The sequence below is a fragment of the Thermobia domestica genome, chromosome 11, assembly GCF_964235325.1.
Source record: "Thermobia domestica chromosome 11, izTheDome1.hap1.1, whole genome shotgun sequence".
Classification (NCBI taxonomy): Eukaryota; Metazoa; Arthropoda; class Insecta; order Zygentoma; family Lepismatidae; genus Thermobia; species Thermobia domestica.
In genome coordinates this window covers 27,227,452-27,245,403 of record NC_137464.1, presented here as the reverse complement: position 1 = coordinate 27,245,403, position 17,952 = coordinate 27,227,452, and the positions used below count along the sequence as shown (strand labels likewise).

The following is a 17,952-nucleotide window of genomic DNA, read 5'->3' as shown; positions in this document are numbered from 1 at the left end:
GGATATGCCAGGAAAAAGGGAAATATGAGTTAATGCTGGCAAACAATCAGAGAGAGAGGGGAAGGAAGGAAGGAAGGAAGGGTTAGCAACAAACAATCGAAAGAGTAATCATCTTAAATTGTGCTTGTTGTACAAAACTCGACACACGCAATCAAGCTAGAAACAGCATCGAGTAATACGTGAATTGAGGTCACTCGCTTTGATTTAGTGTCCAGGTTAAATAATGAACCAAAATGAACAACACGGTAGGTAGTAATCTCGCTGGAAACATGAGCGTCTATTTATAGTGGAAACTGTTTCGCAGATATACTGCATTGAATCCAATATATCATATGGCTCTGGTTGTAATGCATATAGTTCTTAATCATCACTATATGTTAACGCTTAATGAAATAGTGTATCTTTAACATAATGTGTGTTGTTTACCATGTGATAAAGTGCCAGTATAATACTCTTGTATATCTACTCTGTACAGGTGATACGTTTTGAAACGCAGAACCGTTAATTCTGGCAAAAGTGCAGTATTTTCTATTCAGTACAACGTCCTAATATAAATATTATTGAATTGAAATTTTAAAAAATGATTCTTTTACCTTAACTTCGCAAGATTACGTCCTGCATATTAAAGGAGATGGGTAATATTAATTGAAATGATAGATGAAGGCACGTAAAACAAGAAGAATCCACAATAAGAATATATATATATATATATATATATATATATATATATATATATATATATATATATATATATATATATACAGTGGCGAATCCAGGATATGATAAAGGGAGGGGCTAAGCCATAGTTTGCCGCTTTACCCAGTGAGAAGCAGGATTGAAGCCCATTTTAACCAGTGTATACCTGAGCGTCAAGGGGGGCTTGGATCCGCCACTATATATATATATATATCAGACAGTTTAAATGTAAGGGTTTCATCCTCTATGAGGGATGAGATTTTGGGACATGTTCTTTTTTTTTTTTTTTTTTTTTGTATTGCAGTTGGGCATTAAGTCAACTGTATGATATGTTAGCTATTATTTTAGCGATAACCAGCAACAACAATATTTTACTTGAGTTAGGAATTCAGCGTCCCGCACAGCACCGAGGCTATATGAGACGTGGACCTACAATTTAATGTGGGATCCGAACTATATGAGCTCCCACCGGGAATTGAAATCGAGTTTCCCGCGCCAAAAGCGCGTACGCTAACCACGCACAGCCACAAAGATATGGATAGGATAGGATATTAATTACTGTTGTTTAGTAGTTAGAGTGTTGAACTAATCTCCGCGTCGTTCCAGGTTCTATTTCCGGTCGGTGCTTCTCAATTCTCGGCGTCCAGTCAGTGTCGTGAGGCAAGCTGGGGAGTTAAGTGAATAAAAAACGTGACGACCACTGCGTCTACAAAGCTTCTGATACAACCGTTAGAGATAGGGCAGCTCCTGATACAACCGTTAGAGACAGGGCAGCTCCTGATACAACCGTTAGAGACAGGGCAGCTCCTGATACAACCGTTAGAGACAGGGCAGCTCCTGATACAACCGTTAGAGACAGGGCAGCTCCTGATACAACCGTTAGAGACAGGGCAGCTCCTGATACAACTGTTAGAGACAGGGCAGCTCCTGATACAACCGTTAGAGACAGGGCAGCTCCTGATACAACCGTTAGAGACAGGGCAGCTCCTGATACAACCGTTAGAGACAGGGCAATGTAGCGCGGTGACACCATGTTCGTTGCTAGGCTAGATGTAGTTCAGTCGATCGCTAAGAGATGGCGTTGGATCGGCTCAGGCCCACAGAAAGGGCTGTTACGCCAAGCGAATTGGTTTTAGGAGATTAAACATGCTTACAGGTTAAAGAATATATTTATTACAGGTTAAAGAATATATTTACTGTGTGTCCTTGAAGAACATTTTGAATGGGATAATTTTGTATCTCGAGAAGAATTATGGTTGAACATTCTAAGATCTAAAAACTTTGTAGGAGCCTCATAGAAGTGTACCATCCATCCAACTTCATCCACCCTTTAAATCCGCGTTAACATAAAACCTTGAATAATATAGTGAGCACTTTTCCAGTGGTACGCTTCGATTCCCTGGGCACGTATTGTAAGATCAAAATTATGTGGTGAGGACGACGTCGAGGAAGGAGATAGAGAGGGGGACGAAGAGGGGGAGTTTAATGCCAGACGGCCAAGCGTCTATAATAATAATCGATCTTGTAATCTTCGTCCGCTCTCTACCTTCACCATGAATAACAGCAAAAGCGAGTATTACTATAGAATAGACGCATGAGGAGGGTTGGAGGAGGCAAGGGAGGAATACAATGAAAAAGGGGTGAACTTAAAAATTGACCCTGCTTCTTCTTCTTCTTCACATCCCACTCTTAGCATAGGAACTCTTAAGCAATAGTGGATCGATAAAGAAGTTATGAACAAACCCCCCTTTTCCTCCCAAGCTTCCACCTTCAACACTGCGATGCCTCACGCCTAAAATTCTCTTTCACTCTCCCCCTAATGTTAATTCTATGGCTTTGGAAAAAAAAAGATATAGCGAGAGTGCAAGGGGTTAGAACACTAAATGAACGAAGAAGACTGTAAAATAACGATTTCCTGTACAGCTCATTGTGCGAAACTGCTGTTGATGTAAAACTTCCTAAAGCGAAAAGAAATTTCTCTCTCTCTCTCTCTTTCTCTCTCTGTAAAACAGTCTCATAAGAACTGAACTGACCGTTTACTGGCATTTAAGTTAATGTGGGAGTCGTTACTAGCCGGTAACAATGTTTTTCATCTTCTTTTTTCTTTAAAAACAATTATTTCCTCTCCTAAAACTTGTAGGATAGGGATGTTCAAACTGGGCAGAGGATGGATATAGGTTATTGGAAGATCTTGCTTTATAAATAAAGTTAAAAGTTTGTTTGTTTGTCTATTGATTCTTTATACAATATTCACATTGTGGCTTGGTATAGGTTGGTAATCTCAAAATCCCCTAAAGTTAGACAAACCAAACGGCTCTGGTGCATTTCAGGTTGCATAGTGTTCGACACGTGAGAAGACAGGGTACTTCATCTGCTAGAATAGAAACGAAATAATAAGAAATAATGCATGAAATGCATCTGACATCAAACCAGGATATCTTACATTCAAAGATGCAATGTTTTAAAAAAATATTCACTTCTCTTATTATCTTCCGACGTAAGCATCCGATAATGTTATAATTTCACTCCAAGTGTGTGTGTATGTCTCTGTGTGTTAGTGGTATTTTATGTTTCGGTAACTACTGGCCGGATCTGAAAAAAAAAAAAAAATAGTGGACAAGTATCACATTGTCTTGGTGTAATAGCCCTTTTTGTGGGTCTGAACCACTCCAACGCCATCTATTAGCGACCGGCTGAACTACGTAGTTTCTCCTAGAGATAAACGCGTGGGAAAAAATGAAATGAAATCTTTAAGTTTAACGTCCCACGCTTATGCCGGTTAGGCTAAAGGAGACGGTGATAATGTGAGATGAGTGAAATGGTGGAATGAAGAAAGTGGGAGGAAACGGGAGAATCTCGAGAAACCCCAAGAGCACGGTGTTTGTCCACCACAAAGTCCACACGGCGCGAGCTGGGATCGAACCAGGGACCCCAAGCACCGGAGGTGAACGCTCTACCACTTAGCCACCGCGCCCCCAATAAACGCGTGGTCAGCGCGCTGTGTCGCTCTACTGTAACAGGAGCTTTCTAGACCTAGTGATCATCACGTCTTTTATTCACGTGACTTCCCACTTTGCCTCACAACTCTGGGTGAAAGCCAAAAACGTTGGAAGCACCGGCCGGGAATCGAATCTGGGATCACGCGGACATGAGTCCAACGCTCTCTCACCATTAGACTTCGATCCAACCACTAAACGAATAACGATCGCTATATTTGATGACTGAGCTCGGCTAGAGATAGGCTTAGTTTGGGTTGTATGTGGTACTTGAATTAATTAATACTTTAGCTTCATAAAAAAAATTCCGAATTAGTCAGATTTGCAAAACTACAAGACAATAACTGTGATACTATTCTAATAAGGACGGAACGGAAACTTGCAGAACTTACAAGGAGTGACAGATAAAAGAAAGAACAAAGTTGGATTCAAATTTCATTGGAGGGATTGTAGAGTTTCTCCAGATGATGATGGCATTACGGCGTTCACTCGGCTAGCTGAGGATAGTTGTGATCCTGCTAGAATGAACGAAGTATCGAACTCTGCTGAGAGAAAGAAGAATTAATAGTGAGAGAGAGGACCAATGTGCTCCGGCCTCAAGCAGGGCTGGTATAGGTCATGGGTGTTTTGCTACGAAGTTTGTTACTATTATTATTATTGAATTAGTTTCCATGCTAATTGTAGAAGTTTAGTGGTCTTTTCAGCTTATGATATGTGGACCTACAGATTGAGATGGGACCCGGCTATGGGCGCGCCCACGGTGAGTCCAACGGGTCCGAACCCACCAAAACTTCCTAACTCAACATACAGTTGTACAAATTCTTAATAAAATTACAGGTATATTTGTTTAACAGGGAAAAGATTGATGTAACATGAAAATTAGATCTTACATTTTATCTGTACTCTTTCTCTTATAAAAAACGATCTAATTCTATCATTTTTTTTTCTAAAAATATAGGTGGAAATATTTTACAATTACTTATAGTCTTTTCGGGTGCTGAATAATACCCGTTAAATACTACATAGACGTAGTGGGTTGTAATATTAGATCCCTTCACACTAAAGCTTGATCCCCTTTCAACAAAAATTTCTGGGTACACGCCTGGATCTGATCACCATAATGTTTCAATATCCCCCCACCGGGAATCGAATCTGAGATCATATGCACGAAAGACACGTTTAGTACATACTAGATCTAGGAGCAGGTAAATACATAGCACGTCCAGAAAGTAAGTTCCGTTTCAATTTATGTCCGCTGCAGCGCTGCGATCGCAGTTCCGCACATGCGCGGTAGACGCTCTGTATCAAGGAGAAGAACCTGCGCCATTTGGAGATCGCTGTCAGTTACGTACGCTTTGCTGTGCTTGTTTACATTGTCAGTGTTGATTGAAAATCCCGCCGCTTGTGAAATCAGAGCGGTGATTCGTTTTCTGAATGCGCTGAATGCCTGACCTAGCTCCTAACGACTTTCATCTGTTCTTACATCTCAAGTCTTTCCTTGGCGGTCAACACTTCAACAATGACGACAAGCTGAAAGAAACTGTTTCCAACTGGTTGAAGACACAGGCGGCAAACTTCTATATGAAGAAGGTATACAAAACCTTGTGCCACGCTATGACAAATGCCTGCAAAATTTCGGCAGTTATGTGGAAAAGTAGTTTAAGAGTTGTAGAATTTTGTGCAATAAATAATTTTTCTGTATCTGTACACAATTTAATTTTATTACTAAACGGAACTTACTTTCTGGACGTGCCTCGTATAAGGGGTCCCCATTTGAGAGCGAACTGTAGCCCAGGTGAAGCGTCATACTTTTATGAGTTCGACACATACAGGAGACGAATTGCTCAGTAACATGCTTGGACTGCTCTTAAACTCATGATCAGTGCAGGTATCTTTGGTCCATTCTAAAGAGGTTGAATAAACTCCTGAGTTTTTTTTGGCAGAATGATAGAACAACAAAACCTCCCACTCGCATCGAAAATCGAGCCTACTCTCTAGTCGGTAGCTAGCCACGTTAGAGACTACGCCACTTTACTGGTCGCTGTAACGACTCTATTACTGTATTACAAAGATATAAGCACTGTATATTGAAAATTATGGAAGATGATTGTTTAATGATGGATGACGTCATTATGGAAGTCACCCCATGGAATTGCTTGGTGTGGAGCTTCATGTCCCTTCCAGCATCGAAACTGTATGAGACGTGAAATTACAGTTTAAAGCAATATCCACACTACTCCCAACAGGAATCAAACGAGCATCTTCCACGTCGAAGGTGCGTATACTAGCGATATCATCACGATGGAGCTCTCAACCCCCCCCCCCAATATACATAAAGTCGGAGATCTCTTGGTAATAAATTAGCCCAGAATGTTTAGAAATAGATAACAATAATAAAAATTCATTAACTATAAAATAAAAGGAAAACTTTAAGTTTTATGTCCCACGCTTATGCCGGCTAGACTAAAGCACAAGGTGATGATGAGAAGTGAATGAAAGGGTGGAATGAAGAAAGTAGGAGGAAACGGGAAAACCTCCAGGAAACCCACGCATACGGTGTTTGTCCACCACAAAGTTCACTTGGAGTGAGCTGGAATCGAACCAAGGACCCCATGCACCAGAAGTGAACGTTCTACCACTAAGCCACCACGGCCCCTTTCAATAGCTATAGTTTGTTGTCATTAGAATTAAGCATAACTAAATAATAGGGATGGCCAAAATTTTCCGGAATCCGGATTCCGGAAATTTTGTTTTCCGGAATCGGAAAATTTACTTTCCGGAATTCGAAAAAAACGGATTTCGGAAAAAATCCGGAATTCGGAAAAAATCCGGAATTCAGAAAAATTCCGGAATTCGGAAAATTTTCGGAATTCGGAAAAATTCCGACATTCGGAAAAAATCCGGAATTTTTCCGAAATCCGGAATTTTTCCGATTTTACTTTCCGGATTCCGGAAAGTAAAAATTCCGGAATTGGCCATCCCTACTAAATAACAATAACACTGACCTGTGCAACTTGATAACCATATGTTTGCCTGTTTCGTGTAAAGTAGTTTTCTTCATAGTTGGTAACACTTTTACAAATGCAATAAACAAATGCAACGTGAATTTATTGACTCTCTCTCTCCTTCTCTCTCTCTCTCTCTTCCTATTCTTCCCCTCTCCTTTATCTCCTCTCCAACTTGATTTACGAAGCGCTGATTTTGACCTCATTGACTTTCCTCGTCACGTGACTTCCACTAATAAACATGACGTATTGCTTGCTGGTTCTGTACATTTATTTATTTTTTTTTTTCGTTGTATTTTTTTTCTTTTTAACCTCGGTCGATGGAAAGGGATGTAGAGATATAGTATATCTGGCCGGCGTGGCGTCAGCATGTCAGGCACCTTCGGAATATTATTAGCGGTTTGTTAACTTTTCTCTTTTGTTGAGTTAGGCTACACCTCCAAGCACGAGAGTTGTGCGGAGTGCTACTTTCCAGGATAACGAATATTTTTTTAAAAAATAGTACAGTATATTGATTCTCAATAAAAAAAAATATTGAGGAAAATTACTACCTGAACCTAAATCTAAAAGTAAAAAAGGAAGGAGAAGAAAAGAAAGAAAAGAAACTAATGTATATTGTTATTTACCCTTGCTTTAGCATCGATTTTAATATTAGCGTTTTCGATTTTGTTGTTACAAAGAAAATAATATTTGGAATTTCAGTAATTCATATACACCTTTCTTGTGGCTATGTGGTTAGTATACTCAGTTTCATCGCGGGAAGCTTGGGTTTGATTACCGATAGGAGTTCATAAGTTTCGGATTCCATTTTAAGTTGTAGGCCCATGTCTCATACTGCTTCGTTTCTTGAAAAGGGACTTAACTAAATCAAAGAACTTGGCACAACCACCCTTTTTGTGGACCACTCCAACGCCATCTATTGGAGACCGGCTGAAGTACGTTCTGCCTAATGACGAACACGTGCGTGGTCAGCGCGTTACGTCGGCCTCAGCGCCGTAACGTAATTTTTTTTTTCTGGGAGGGGAACAAGCATTAATACGCGTGTTTGGGGCCTCTAGAAAAAGTTGTTTTTTCTAATTATTTGGCCCCCGCTTTCCATCTTACTCTTTGTGGGCCCCCAAAGCCTTGGGCCCTCTTGCACGGCAAAGTCTGTAGGGCTGCTAGTTCCGCCCCTGGGCCCGTTCCATACATAACAAATTAATTAAGGAGACAATATTGACAAATCTCAAAGCCATAAAATAAATATTATTTCAAGGGTCCCTAATTGTAGACATTTTTTACTGAAATGGGCCCAGGACTCATTTACCTTTTTGTTTTATTTACCTCTTGTGTGCTGTTTTGGTTATGTAATATAGTGAACCTGTTTGATGTTTCACTTACAGTTCCATGTTCATATCGTATATGGAATAAGAAAATTTTGTCTTAAAATGGGCCCTCCACAAACGGCGGGGAGTTTCCCTGGAAGGGAAATTGCCCCCTGCCCCACACAAGTTACGGCCCTGGTCGCCCTGTCTATAACATACATAGGAACCTTGTAGACCTAGCGGCCGTCACGTCGTTTATTCACTTGATTCCTCAGTTTGCCTCTCGACGCTGGAGGACGCCGAAAATTGGAAAACACCGGCCCGGGACCACGTGAACGTGAGTTCAACGCTCCAACCTCTAGGATAAAGTGTTCCCCTGACATCTAAATTAACCAACCAATTGTCTATGAACGTTTGTCACAGAAATTCTCCACTTCCATGTTGTTTTAATAGCTCGGTACTGTATGGGTTAAGAAAAAGTAAATCAGTTCAGAAACAAACGTTCTTGATAAGTCATTACCTTACTAATCCAGTCCCTGCTTTGCCTTATTATCATCGCATCTTACTTTTGGTAGAGTAAAAGATCTCCTTCTTATAAATTTCCTCGCTAGAACTGGACCCAGACCGTAGGTATTTGCCATGTGAACATTTATGTCGATCTTACTATTTACATATTTTGTAACATATCCTAAATATAAAGTAACGAAATATTTTGTACAGCTCTCTCCTAGCTATATGGTTAGTGTACAAGTCTTTGGTACTGTACGTACAAGAGGAACGAATTCGATTCTCGTTCAAGCTCCGGTAGTTCAAATCCCACTTTAAGCTCTGGGTTCATGTCCTGAATAGCCCTGGTGCTGTACGAGACGCTAAACTTCAATCAAACCAAGGATGTTATAAAATAGAGGATCTGCACATACAGCAAAATCGTGAAGTCATACGTCACAGCTTCGCCACACCTACTCTGCCCACTCCGTGCCACTAAGATCGCACTGTTTCGAGCCAACAATCATGGCAGAAGCGAGAGCAGCCAATCAGACGTGCCGGTTTAGACGATGCTCGGTTATTTTTATTATTTTTTGGCTTCATTGAGTTCATATGATGAAGATACGTATGGGCAGATCCACTATTTTATAACATCCTTGAATCAAATCAACCAACTTGTCTAAGGTTTCTAAGTGGAGCCACTAAGTAACTAGAGAAGGAGTAGGGCAACCAAATTCTTTCCATGTTTAGTAATTGTCATCAAAGTTATGAATATTTTCACGTTACGTATTTATTTGCATTATTAGCGTAATATTCGTCATGAATTAGTGGCATAATCTAATTCTCTAAAGTGCTGTACATACACTGCAAATGTGTAGTCGTATGTTCATACCTTGACATCCTATGAGACAAGATAAAGCTCTTGCATTAGAATACACTTTCCGAGACGAGACACACTGCTCATATATACGTACTTTACGAGACGGAGCACATTACTCATATACGCTTTCAGATACGAGATACATTGCTCATATACACATTCCGAGACAAGATACACAGCTCATATACGCTTCCGATATGAGACACATTGCTTATACACACTTTAAGAGACGAGGTACATTGCTTATATACACTTTCCGAGATTATATATCACTTTCAAGGCATCTTTCTATGGCAGATGAGGCCTTGATGCACGTGATTCAGAAGAGAATTTCTGATGTTGAGCGACCATCGTTTCATGATGACTGGAAATCTATTTTTAAGATGTCATTTATTCATTTCTGCATAAGTAGTGTGTCACAAGCCATAAATAAAGGTTATGGAATGACATCATAAACACTGTGGAAGTCTATAAATAAAACCTATGAAAATACATAAATAAAGGCTATGGAAGGTTATAAATAAAGGTTATGGAAGGTCATAAATAAAGACTACGGAAACCCATGAGCAAACGCTATGGAAGGTCATAAATAAAGTCTGTGGAAGGTCATTAATAAAGTCTGTGGAAGGCCATTAATAAAGGCTATGGAAAGCCATAAACAAAGGCTATGGGAAGTCATACGTAAAAGCTATGATAGGTTATATATAAAGCTTATGGAAAGCCATATATAATGGCTATGGAAAACAGATCAGTTAACCACTCACCACCCAATGAAAGAACTTCAGCTGACGATGTTTACGAGTTGATTGTAAAAGTAAACGATACATCAACGAAATTTAGTGTTCTTACGTAGTCATCATCATCATAAATATTCTGCCATTATTGGAAAGTCACTTGCTGCAACTGAGAAGCTTCCATGCTCCACGTTCTTCCGCTAACCTCTTTGTCTTCACGTACGATTTTTTTTTATTTGTATCGATATCGTTCATCAATTGTAGCCTCCTCCGCCCCATCCTCTCTTTTCTGTCACCATACCCTCTAGCTTGTCCCTCATGATACAGTTTCTTCTTAACCAATGTTAAAACCAGCTTCTTTTCCACTTCTCAACAATATCTGAAACTATTATTTTGTTCCCCCACCATTTCTAACATCCTCTTATTCATTTTCAGCTCTACCCGACTAATTCTCTCCGTTCTTCTCCACACCTACATTTCGAAAGTTTCCAGTCGTTTCTCATCATTTTTGCGTAATGTCCATATTTCTGCCCCATACAGCACAATACTCCACATGAAACATCTTATATAGTAGTTGGGTATTTTTTTAGAGGTTTCATTGTATGAGTCATAAATGGTTCTCTAAATGCTAAATGATTTTCTCTTGCTTTTTCCTATAATAAGATAACAAGAAAACATCCATCTGGATCTGCAACATAAAAGTGAAGTTCTTATTCTACCCATAAACATCTGGAAAGGGAGTGTCAACATCAGCTATATATCCCGTGTCTCCAAGAGAAACAGCTATTAGTTGCATAGGAACCTTGTATTGGTAGTCAAGACGATGGTATTGTGCCATAAGAAAAGCACGGATTCTACTTACTGGAAGACGCTGACTGTCTACAGAACTAATGGAAGGGGTTTGTCTAGGAAGGGAAGGGGTGACGAGGGGGAATCCTCTAGTGAATAGATCCATCAACGAGCTCTGAAGCTAGCTGGTGGAAGCCCTCCAGAAGGATCAAAGGAGAGGCCTTCCTCCAGAAGAAATAGCACTATATGCTTTCTTTCATTCAGAGGTCATATTTCTCTGGAAGGGACCTCCTGCGATTACATTCACAGAAATGCAAGAAAAGGAGGGCACTTTTCTGTTGGATTTCACCCTTCTTCCCTCAGGAACCAACCAAAAAAAAATCGCCCTTCCCGTCTTTTCCTTTCTATTCTCAGGGACTCCCGTTTTTTTCATCTCTCTCAGCATCCCTCGGGAAGTTCCCGGAAGAGAACATGGATCGTTTTCACAATCTCGCCCTCTCAGAATAGTTGGGGCAACAATTTCCCTCTTTTCTCCATGTTCAATATCATCTAACAAAAGTCCCACTCGGGGGAAGAGGCAAGAGAAATAAATAAAAAAAAAAAAAGTGATTAATCTGCATTGGGAATAGAAGAACCCATGGTGTTCAGTATTGTCTGTGACATGCAGGCGACGTCTTCACGCAGGGTGGTTTCTAAGATAGTTAAGTTTGTCTGGCAATGGTGAGAAGAAAAAGTATGGGCAAAGGGGTCGAAAGGAGGAAATAATGCCAATTCTTTTTCTTTTACCCTTTTCAAAACTTGTCCAAGTAGCTTCCTTAACGCGCTTTGTCTTTCAATCCACGAAATGACATTTCCTTCTATTCTAACCAATATCTAAAATTTATGTTGAGAAGGGTGACAAAGTTTTCGGGAGTTCACTAATACAAGACTCTACGCTTATATAGGGGCCGCGGTGGCTCACTAGTAGAACGTTCACCTCTGGTGCATGGGACCCTTGATTCGATCCCAACTCGCGCCAAGTAAACTTTGTGGTGGACAAACACCGAGGGCGTGAGTTTTCTCAAGATTCTTCTGTTTCCTTCCACTTTCTTCATTCCAACATTTCCATTCATTTCTCATCATCATCGTTTCCTTTAGCCTAGTGGGCATAATCGTGGCACGTAAAACTTAAAGATTTCATTTCATTTCGTTTTCTAAAAAAAAAAATGATAAGTAATTTTTAAGTACTGCTACCTATATTTTCACGAAAAATGATAAAATTAGATTGTTTTAAACAGAAAAGAAATAGCACAGATGAAAGGTAAGGTGAAATCTTTAGTCTACACCAGTTAATTCTCTGCTAAGCAAATATAGTTTTATTAAGAAAGTGTACAAATGTATGTCGAATTACGAGGTTTTGGGGAGGTTCCGGCCTCGGTGGCTCTGATCTAGCGTAATGCCACTGGACTTAGCGGGAAGCTTGGCACAGATGCAGCTACAAGGAAAAGTAACTATTTAAATTCCAAGAAATTACACATTCATAAGTATAAACAGAATACTTAGATTTTATTAAAAAAAAAAAAAAAAACTAACTTTTGGCTAACTGGGGACTCCGCTCCAGATCCTCGCATCTTCCATATATCAGCCTTTGCATTAAAAGTGAATTTCGCGCATTTGCTGTTAATATTTCCTGAATTTGGCCAGTTGGAGGATTTGCTCCCAGACTCTCGTACTTGCTCAATCTACGACCTCGCACCTCTTAAACCCACTATTCTACCGACTCTCATTTTTCTTCTAGGAGATAAGATTGTATCCCAAGAAAACGCCCATTTCTTCATGGAAATTCCTTCTCTCTCCCCTCCATTAGACCCCCTAAAAAAACAAAATATTCACTTTTGGTAATTTTCCAGTGGGTTAGTCCCGGAAAGCTACAAGCATGCCAAATTTCAACTTTCCACGTCAACCGGATGAACCTGTTATTTTTATGTCGGTTTATGTAATTTTATACATAGCTAGGATAATTAATAATATAACTAAATTAAATGTGTGATACAAAATGGAAAGTACGGTGAGTTGTATTTGAAATTAAATTTTTAGTTTAACGTTCCACGTTATGTTCATTCTTTCTACAGGAGACATATAATTATGAAATCGTTAATGTGGAAGAGAATGTGGAGAAAAATAAAGGTACTCCGAGAAGATTCTAAGATACAATGTTGTCCAGTAGCGGTACCTACAATACGTGAAATTTCTCATTTCGTCTCGAGAAGGAAGCGAAAGTTGAGACGAGCAATTTCAAATTTGAGACGAGATAAAAAAAAAACATGACAATTCTTGACTCGAAAATAAAATGAAATGAAATCTTTAAAGTTTTAAGTCCCATGCTTATGCCGTCTAGGCTAAAAGAGACGGTGATGATAAGACATTAATAAAACGGTGGAATGAAGAGAGTGGGTGGAAACAGGAAGAACCCTTAGAAAAACCGCACACACGGTGTTTACCCACCACAAAGCTCACTTGACGCGAGTTGGAATCGAACCAAGATCCCCATGCGCCAGAGGTGAACGCTCTACCACTGAGCTACCGTGTACCCCCGATTCTCGTGTGGAAATTGATTTAGATTTCTCAAGTCTTGTGTGCTGTGCAACGCTAGTTCTAACAAATTTTAGAACTCAAACACAGTTTTTTAGTGTTGCACGATTAATATTTTTTTTTAAATAACTATAAATTGATAAAATATTTGCACAAATACAGTGAAGAGCATTTACCAACGTTTAAAGATAGTCAAGTGATAATACAATATACCTCAGTTATAAATATGTTTCAAATGTTGTTACATCACTCCCTTTGTAACCTGTCGTGAAGCGTTCTAAATGAAATTAAAATTAAAATTAAATTTTGTACAAAAAATATTTAATATAAAGAAACGAGAAAAGCGTCCCGAGAATCGAGACGAGAAAGAAGTCTTCGAGAATCGAAACATAAAGGATATGGAAGGTCATAAATAAAGGCTATGAAAACTCATAAACAAAAGTTATAGAAGGTCATAAATAAAAGCTATGGAAGGCCATAAACAAAAGCTATAGAAGGTCATAAATAAAAGCTATGGAAGGCCATAAACAAAAGTTATAGAAGGTCATAAATAAAAGCTATGGAAGGTCATAAATAAAAAACATGAAGGGCCATAAATACATGTTATGGAAGGCTATAAATAAATGCTATGGAAGCACATAAACAAAGGCTATGGAAGGCCATAAACAAAGGCTATGGAAGGCCATAAATAAGAACTATGGAAAGCCATTTGTTTATGGCTTTCCATAACCTTTATTTATGACCTAATAAAGGAAGACCATAAATAAAGGATATGGAAGGTCATAAACTAAGGATAAGGAAAGTCATACTTAAAAAATATGGAAGGCCATAAACAAAGGTCATGGAAGGGCATAAATAAATGATACAGGAGGTCATAATTAAATGATATGGAAACCGATACATTTTACGAATTCGACAAAAATCTACAAGAGGAGAGGAGAAATCCTTATTTCTCGTCTCGTATACACTATTCTCCACCACAAACTGACATGACCTGGGACCGAACCCCTTGCACCAGGTATCGTGTTCCTTGTCTAAAAAAACAATCCAATTTCAATTCCGAACAGAAAGAACTAAAATACTTTAACCCTTAATACTCGATTTTGATTTTTAACGTTCCACTATTTTTCGCGTTCATTTTAGCTTTCTTTCTTATTACTTGCCATACAGGTATGTTACATGCATAAATTACATTCTTAGGTAATACCTTTTTTTTTTTTTTTTTTTTTTTTTAGGAAAGATATAGCACATTCTATCTGCACGTTTTGTAAATGCTTAGAGTTCTATTGTACGATACTTCGTGCTTGTTGCATTACGTAATGTAAACAATAAACAATCAAAACCCGTTAAAATTGATTTTTTTTCCTTTCTTCTCCGGATATTACAGTAATATATTGCATACTGATCGAGTAAAAGGGGAGAAATAATTATACGTAAATGTTATTATCCACAAAATCAGCTTGTTTTGACACTGAATGACGTTTCGTTAATATAATAATCTGCCAATAACAAGATTCACAGGAAGCTGACTAGTCGAACGGAAGCAGAGGTTAACTTATTAACGTTAAAATACATTTCTTAACCATTACTCCCATACTAAATGAATTCATTAGCCATTCCTGCTTCTTTCGCTTTAGTTTACAATCAAGTTTTCTACAGACAATAAAGTTAACAATTATATTAGTTCATGTATGCATATAACAATAGGGCAACGATGCAAGTGACATCTACAAGACAAATTGATATTTTCAACTTGCGCTAATTACTTTACTAGCTCACAAGAGAGGGTAGGAGAGTGCAAATGGATAGGATGAAAAACTTAGTACTAGCTGTGTAAACAGTTGGGACTAAGTAACATGGAAATGTACATCCCAGCGGAATAGAACTGTCACATGTGTAATTGACAGTTGCTCTGTAACATGTTTCATGCATAAATTACGCACAGAAATTCAGTTCGCTAAACATATTATGCATTAAATTATGTGCAGATTGAGAATACTACAGCATACATGCATACATATTATGGTTACAATTCTTCTGTAGGGTCTCGGCGGACGTCGAGTACACTGTCTCCATCAAGGGTATCATTCAGAAGTTAGGACAGTGGTTCGCAACTTGTGTGTCGCAAAATTTTAGATTTTTTTTAAAAAAAATACGAAGCATTTAACAATTAGATAGTGCGGTCCTGGGTTCGATTCCGGTAAGGACATTTGGTCGAAAAAGTGTAAAAGCTTTTTCAGGCGAGCCATCCTGCGGGAGATTTTCCTCATTCACACCAGGCAAATAACAGGATGGTACATAACATACAAGTTTCAGGCCGTTTCCCCTCTTTCCCTTTCCTCGTATAGTGTGATCGGCGAAGGACGGCATTCCTTATATGTGACGCACTAACATTGTAATAGATGCCGAAAACCCAGAAATCTAATTCATAATCCTAATAACTAGATAAAAATAAATTTTGAGACAGCCTGTACAGTCAGGGACAAAAGTTCTTTCTGTTTGATGAAATTAGTCTCGTAAATACCTTCAGAATGGAAGGACAATTTGAGTACAGTTTCCAGTAAATTAAAAAGAATGTAATTTTGTGTACGTTCCAGTCAAACCACCGTTATTCACAAAATAAATGTTACCAAACTGAAAGGACGTTTATCGTTGACTGTACCAGTCAATCCCCCCAATGGCAGAAACAACGCTTAGTACCAGAAAGATTCATTACTTTATAGAAAACTTATAGTTTGAATCTATTATAATTTACATTATTATTAATAATAAAGAATAATTAATAATAATAAAGAATTGTGATGTCACAGGCATCCAGTAAAGTATGTCGTCTGGTAATAAATAAATAAATAAATAAATAAATAAATAAATAAATGGAAACTAGTGGGTACGAGAATGAAAATTGACCCTCCTGAGTTTGAGATACATGCTTTTCTATAGACAGTATAGCGATAAACAAATGAAAATCGTGAAACTATACTGAATATTTTGCCCCTCCTTCCCACCAAAAAATTCTGAGACTATGTTATTGTTTCCCATCTAACAATCCTCCTGAATCACATAATATTAACACACGTCTGACAATAAAGAAGGCTAGAAAAGCTGTTTTATCTTGATAGATATTGTTACCAGCACCGTAACTTAGATTTTTTCTGGGGGGGCAAGCATTAATACGCGTATTTGGGGCCCCTAGAAAAGTTGTTTTTCTAATTCTTGGGACCCCTCTTTCCATATTTTTCTTGCTCTTTATGGCCACCCCGGAGTCTGTGGGCCCTTCCGAAATGGCAAGATTTGTGGGGCCGTTAGTTACGCCTCTGGGCCCGTTCCATACACGACAAATTAATTAAAGGGAGAGTATTGACAAATCTCAAAGCCATACGAAATGAAATGAAATCTTTGAGTTTTACGTCCCACGGTTATGCCAGTTAGGCTAATGGAAACGGTGATGATGAGTAATGAATGAAATGGTGGAATGAAGAAAGTGGGAGGAAACGGGGAGAATCCCGAGAAAACCCACGCACACGGTGTTTGTCCACGACAAAGTTCACTTGGCGAGGGGTGGGATCGAACCCGGGACCCCAAGCACCAGAGGTGAACGCTCTACCACTGAGCCACCACTCAAAGCCATACGAATAAATATTATTTCGTATCCAAATCGTAGACACTTTTTACTGAAATGGGTCCACGACTCATTTCTGTTTTATTTACCTTGTGTGTATTGTTTTGTTTATGTAATGTAGTGAATCTGTTTGATGCTCATTTATAATTTCATGTTCGTATCGTATATGGAGTAAGAAATTTTTTCTTACAATGGGCCCCTCTCGAACGGCGGGGAGCTTCCCTGGGGTGGAAGCAGTTGCCCTCCCTGCCCCCCCCACAAGTTACGGCCCTGATTGTTACCCACTAGAGGAGACAAGAGGAGAAATAAGGTTGTCTCGATTCATAAATTTTGTCGTCTCGTCTCGTTTAGTAAATGTATGTACAAAATTTATTTCCTGATTTTCTTTCTTAAGAGGCCTCATCCCGGCGAAATTAAATTGCCGCTAATTTTACAGTAATTATGTGATATCTTCAAATAGATAAAAGATAATTGAAATATGGAACAAGAGCGCTCTAGACAGTATTATTTTGCGTGAGGTACCGTTATCACAAGTCACCTAGTGGCTTTCCGTTTTCAGCCGTTTAGAAACGCGAAAATAAACGTCGATTTTCCAAATAGCTGTAAATCGAAAGCAGATAAGAGAGTCATGATAACGGTATCTAATGTAAAATGATATTGTCTAGGGCGCTCTTGTTCCACATTTCGATTATCTTTTATCTATTTGAAGATATCACATAATTACTGTAAAATTAGCGGTATTTTAATTTCACTGGGATGAAGACTCTTAATTTCATCTAGAAGTACTCAGAATTCCTCCGCGTGACAAGAAGTTCGCGAAGGATGTGACGAATAAGGTTTAAACTATATTTATTATTGAAACATATTATTGT

At 38.7% G+C, this 17,952-nt stretch overlaps 2 protein-coding genes across 2 annotated transcripts in view; one reads left to right on the top strand and one right to left on the bottom strand.

Annotated features, from left to right (window-relative positions):
* Positions 1–1,381, top strand: part of LOC145664404 (uncharacterized) — a 47,126-nt gene extending 45,745 nt beyond the window's left edge. Inside the window, exon 3 of the mRNA XM_081731082.1 lies at positions 1,303–1,381. Coding sequence (XP_081587208.1) covers positions 1,303–1,381 — 79 coding nt within the window. The remainder of the gene's footprint in view (positions 1–1,302) is intronic.
* The window catches only part of pxb (putative Hedgehog signaling attenuator pxb), a 443,477-nt gene that overhangs the window by 333,140 nt on the left and 92,385 nt on the right, over positions 1–17,952 (bottom strand). The window lies entirely within an intron of this gene.